Genomic DNA, 6,061 nt, shown 5'->3' with positions numbered 1-6,061 from the left:
TGCAGGCACGCAAATATTTAATATCAGCGACCTTTCTTCCCCTGTTGGATTATGGTGATGTACTGTATATGAATGCCTCAGCTAGATGTCTCCATTCTTTAAATGTGGTTTACCACAGTGCCTTGAGGTTTGTGACGGGTTGTAGTCGACTAACGCACCATTGCGACCTGTATGTTAAAGCACAGTGGTCATCTCTGAGTATGCGATGACATGATCATTGGATGGTGCTAGTGTACAAGGCTTTGGTAGGCCTAGCCCCGGCATACTTATGCTCTTTTTTACGTAGATCGGATACCAAATATGCCTTACGGTCTTGTGATAAGTATCAGCTCATGGTGCCGAGAGTTCGGACCGAGAAAGGGAAACGGGCTTTTGGATTTGCCGCTCCCTCTTTGTGGGGGAGCAGATTTGAAACTTACTGAATTATGCTCAGTTAAAGCTTTTTATTCTCTTATGGCTCTTAGGCAACAGGACTCTCTTGGTCAGTGTAGGTGTTTTTAAATTGGTTGTATTGTTGATTATTATATTTATGGTTTTGATTGTTTAAATGTTTAATGTTTTTGATTTGTATTGAAACTTATGTACTGACGACATGTGTTGTTGACCTCTTGGCCAGGTCACCCTTGTAAAAGAGATCGTGATCTCAATGGGTTTTTTACCTGGTTAAATAAAGAGAAGTAAAAAATGTAGCTCTTAAAGGTGAGCAGTGTCCATCTGCTGCGGTCATCTGGGATTAAGTGGAAACCTCCGAGGCTGAGAAATGAAGCCAGTGTGGAAATATTAAAACCTGCTGTTCCTTGTATGTCCACTAGAGGTAGACTCCAAAAGGGAGTCGATCCCCATAGACTCCCATGTTAAAATGCCCAGCTTTACAGCAGAAATAAACATGTTCAGGGCTCCAGGCTTTTTAAAAATAATTTGCCTGTTTAAATTATATTGAGGTTAAAAGCTATGTATAAAGGTTTGGCCCCTGTGAGTGACAGGCAGGAGTGGCTAGCTGCTAGTCGTCTAGCGAGCTCCGCTCATGCTGCACTTCTTTACCTATTTTAGGTTAGGGGGAGTAGTGGTTGTTCGTCTGCATGTTAGCCCTGCGATGGACTGGCGACCTGTCCAGGGTGTACCCCGCCTCTCGCCCGCAGCTGGCTGGGATTGGCTCCAGCTCCCTGTGAAAATTTGGCTACTATTTTGAGAACTGATGAATTGTTCTGTCATTATTTCAAGCAAAATGCCAAATACTCAGAGGTTCCAGAGACATTTGAGGATTTTGTTACATTTTTACCCAGTTCTTTTATTGAAAGCGCGAGAAGTGAAGACAGGAGAGGACTGTATAAAATCAACAGAAAATTTACTCAAAGTCTGGGCACAGGTGAAGTCCATACAGCGCTGGGATCAGAGAGACAGAGCTCATGCAGGAAATTCGTTCTCTGAACCACGAGTTACATTTTCTCACATGACAAAGCAGAACTTGGAATAAGCTAAGCGGGTCTAGGTGAAGGTGCAAAACAGGCCAACAGGTCTTTGTTAAAATGTAAAATAGACCATCTGATTACTTGAAGGCACAGACATCCTGTCTCCACAGAATTTGCAGCATACACTTCTAAAATTTCACTCAGTAGAATTTGGCAGTCATCAATACAGTTTTAATATATAAGCAAGGAAAAATAAAGGTATGAAAAGTAACTAAAGGAAACTAAAGTTCTGAAAAGAAACTAAGGGAAACTAAGGTTATGAAAAGTAACTCAAGCTTATAAAGTAACTAAAGCCTATAAGATTCAAATCTTACAATTTGATATTTCTTCTGTTATGTATTTCTGTAAATTGATTATCTGTTGGTTTTGATCCATAGGAGAATTTTGATTCACTATCTTTTGAAATTTTGTCAACTATGTTCAAATAGTTAATTGGTAAAGAAATTAAAGTAATTGGTAAATTTAGCAGTAAAAGCAATCATTGCTTTCAGCCCTTGTTGCTCAGTCATGAGCTGGTCACACTCATTAGCATCTGGATCACTGACATAGTAAAACCAAAAAAAAAACTGAGGTCAGAAGTTTAATTATGAGATGGAAATGGCACATGAAACATTTATAGCCTTTAATTTTTTAGGGTGTCTGTCAGGCTTGCAGACTTCCCAGCAGTCATCATGTGATCGCTTCCCTTCCGTTAACTTCAGAAAAGACATTTTTGCTCTTTGACTTTTAATAGACTCAGACTGTTTTATGATGGTGCAAAGTTTAGTCAGTGTCAGGCAACAGCTTGAAAGTTATTTCAGCATATTCCTCTGTGAGTGATGCATCTGCATCTCACCTGATGTTTTTATTACCAGGCTTTTCTATCAGTTTGAATAAAAGCTGAAGCTCTGCCAGGTGGATTTCTGTCAGAGAAGAAGAAATGGTACCCAGTTTTCAGGAGCACAAAATAACACTGTGCAGTGTGTTTACTAACCTTCTATCATGTTCAATCCTTTTCTACAGAGAACTTGCACCTTGCTGGCAATGTATCAAATAGCACCAGCATCCCTCTGCGTTCTGTCGACATTCCCAGCCAGAGACTCTATCGAGGCCCCATCCACTGCATCAGCTGTATCCTGCAAACCGAAGGGCTCCCAGGCCTGTACAGGGGGGCCTGGGCCATGATCCTGAGGGATGTCCCCGGATACGCTCTCTACTTCATCCCTTACACCATCTTCTGTGACCTGCTGAAGCCAGACGCCACATCAAGCCCTCATCCCTGTTCCATCTGCCTCGCTGGAGGATTGGCAGGTAAATGTCACAATGGGCAGCTTGTTAACATACCATAGCAATGTGTAATAGGATATTCTGCATAATTAGTATAGTTTGGTTTGCCTGAAGTTGTCCAGTCAGTGGTGTTGGATGCAAGTTTTTCACTGGTAGCCACAAACTGGGGAGTGACATGCATGAAGAAACATTAACATCTGTCAGTTGAGGTCATAGTGCTTGACTAAACAAGATGATGATGGTGGGCTTGCTTTGGGTTTAAACTAAAGGTAGCTACATTTTCAGCAGTGACTTCGCAGAAGTTGTGCAGTGTCACTGTGACAACCAGCTACACTGCGGGGGTCCATCTGTAGTGGAAAATGAAGTACCTGGTACCAAAAGTGAGTAGAGTCGAGTTGAATTGAGCCAGTATCAAAGCACTGGAAAAGGGGCTTTTGGGTGCAGCTGCAAACCTCTTGACTGTTGAACCTACAGCCCAGTCTGGCCTTGAAATGGTTGGTTAAAGTATGGATATTTCAGTTTGTGCACACAGGAGTTTTGTTGAGCTGTAAAACACTCTGTGATGCTTTCACCATAGAGGTTTTAGAAATCCACAGGTGACCTTGACTCGCTTTGTTTGGAGTATTTTAAAGTGACTAGTGTGATGATATCATTCCGCAAAACGTCCTGAAGCACTAATCCACTAACATGGACACTTTTCAACTCGAGCTGTAGAAATCAGGATCCTGATGGTGGTGTTTGGGAGTAAAATTTCCTCACCCACACACACACACACACATATACACACACACACACACACACACACACATGTGTAGGGCAGGAGGGGTATGAGCCATGTGACTTGTAGCAACTCACATGGTGTAGGGCAAGTGAATATGAGCTGTGAGTGTGGCAGATTTACAGTACAGGGCCTGAAGACTTGAATTTCATTCAAGCAGACTTGCTTCCAGATACCAACTACGAATACATGGCTAGAATCAGCTGTGTGTCATAAATCACTGAAGCCTGGATGTTTGCCTGCCATCAGGCCTGAAAGGAAATAGTCAGTTGTTGCCAAACTGAACCATAGAAAACATCCTAAATAACTCTGTGCGTCCACATTGTAAGTGGCATATAAACTTTCATTGTGATTGTTTGACTGTTTGATGCTGATTTTCAGTTTATGCCTTAAGTGCAGTGTTGTTGCGGTGGACAGACCTGAGTGTTCCTTCCTCCCAGTCTTAATATAATATTGGGATTTAGTTCTTGAACATAATGTACCTTGAAAGTATGTAAAGGTCTAATATAAAATCTCTCAGCTGAGCTGCATGTTCAAGAGAGGCTGCTGACGTGGCTTTCATTTTAAATTTCCACTTTACTACTGGTACCTTTCCACTCATTTCATTATCTGAATTACTACATGAACTATCAGCTGTTATGAGCAGCACCCAAATGCACCATCAGTTTTAATCTGTTGGTTTTGGTCTCAGATTGTCTCATATGGGCAGCATCTTTTGACAGGGCTGATACCCTGAAGTCTGCTTTCTAAACAGTCATTCGACTTAGGAAAAAAAGGCATGGGAGCTAATTGAATTAAGGTTTTAAAGACACTCTCTGAATGCAAAATTTCATTCCACATACTGTACCATGATAATAATACTCAATCTAAATATTGTCAGTTTCCTAGCCAGAAGTTTAACACTAAATGGTGTTTAATGTGACTTAAACACAGCATCACTTGTTGGGAGTGGAACATTTAAACTTCCTGTATTCAGGGTCCATCTCCTGGGTCACTGCCACACCAACTGATGTGGTGAAGAGTCGAATGCAGGCTGACACTCAAGTGCAGAGGAAGTACAGAGGGGTCTTACACTGTATCATCCATAGCTACAAGACAGAGGGGGTACAGGTGAGGAAACACAAAACATTAAATGTTTGAAAGACAACAGTGAGCTCTAAAAACAGATTTGACAGTTTGGTTGACTAATTGGTCATGTAAGTATGGCTTAGAATGATGTGTTAAGTCAGATTTTTATTTACTGAGTATCACAAATTTGCCTCTAAGGGCTTTACAATCTTTACAGTACATGACATCTTCAGTTCTTAGACCCTTGACTCAAATAAGGTGAAAAAAATCCTCTAAATCTTATGTCAAATTTTGTTTACATTAGGAGCCCATCAAAATGCTGCAATATCATAAAAACCCTTCCTCTCCAAATGTATTTTATGAAGAGGAACATCCAGTCAGAGGCACAAGGTGTCTGCAGTGTCTCATAGTGGAAGTGGACCAAAGAAAGTACGGCCACTTTTAGGAAAAAAGAGCAGAGGCTCTATTTCACACAGCAAATGCCAGTTAATAAGTACGACCACTAAATTAAAATGATCACATGATGTTTGTCAGACAACAGAAACTGTTGCATTACCATCTACTAGGGGTGTGACAATACACTTAGTGCATGAGACAAGACGATACTGAGTTCACCAGAATGAGACAAAAATATTTGAAAACTATTTTTAAGAAATCTTCAATGACAAAATATGACTGGAAAAATTTTACTTTTTTCAACTGAAAGTTGCAAAATACAAAAACAATGCAGACACATTTTGAAATGTTTAATCATCTTGTAATGTCACTTCAGTTCTGCTTTTGAGTATGAATGATGAAAACGACAATATGCAGCACTGTAAAAGGTTTGGCCACAGACTCAGCTGACCAGATTCTCTCCTGTACATTTCACAAGTCTCATCAGACCTTAGACCTGTGGGTGACCCAACATCCAGCAAAGGCGCTGCGTAGACCATTCACGTATGGGGAACAATCAGGGTGTGGATGCTCAAGGAAACAAGACTCTTGTTTACCTTGTTAGCATGAGCGTTCACTACTATTCACTGTCAAATTTGGGCCACAGATAATGCACCATAACCACACGCCATGTATTTTCATTAGTACTGGATGTTAATGTGTTTTTTTTTTATCAATGCCGACACACCGGTAGTAGGACTGGTACTAAAGTTGAGTAGGCTACGTTAGCAGCATGGCTAACCAAAGCACAACGGAAACTCACGGGCTGGAAATGTGAATGAAGTCACTCACGTCAACTCGTCACAACATGGTCGTATTGTGCGACCCCTCACCTCCCAAACAACACAGCCCCATGTGTGAAAACTAGTGATGTAACGTTCCTATCGAGGATTCGAAGCGTGTGCCGAGTAGGGGAGGGGGCGTTTCCGCGATGCGTGTATCGAGGCTTGCGTCATTTAGGTGAGGAGCTGAAAATGATGACGTCCGAAGCCTCGCTGCCCGGCTGTACCACGTGACTGATTCAGGAAGTGGTTCGGATTTTGCC

The 6,061-nt window shown here is 41.5% G+C and overlaps 1 protein-coding gene across 2 annotated transcripts in view; it reads left to right on the top strand.

The window, feature by feature from the left end:
- slc25a48 (solute carrier family 25 member 48) overlaps positions 1–6,061 on the top strand; it is a 15,645-nt gene that overhangs the window by 5,668 nt on the left and 3,916 nt on the right. The window contains exons 5-6 of one of the 2 annotated variants that reach the window (XM_020593994.1): positions 2,472–2,759; positions 4,490–4,623. In XM_020593994.1, the coding sequence (XP_020449650.1) occupies positions 2,472–2,759; positions 4,490–4,623 (422 nt within the window). The remainder of the gene's footprint in view (positions 1–2,471; positions 2,760–4,489; positions 4,624–6,061) is intronic. The other variant, XM_020593995.1, reaches the window with a different exon arrangement.

Source organism: Monopterus albus, unplaced genomic scaffold (assembly GCF_001952655.1).
Source record: "Monopterus albus unplaced genomic scaffold, M_albus_1.0 scaffold21.1, whole genome shotgun sequence".
Classification (NCBI taxonomy): domain Eukaryota; kingdom Metazoa; phylum Chordata; class Actinopteri; order Synbranchiformes; family Synbranchidae; genus Monopterus; species Monopterus albus.
This window is presented reverse-complemented; position numbering and strand designations above follow the sequence as displayed.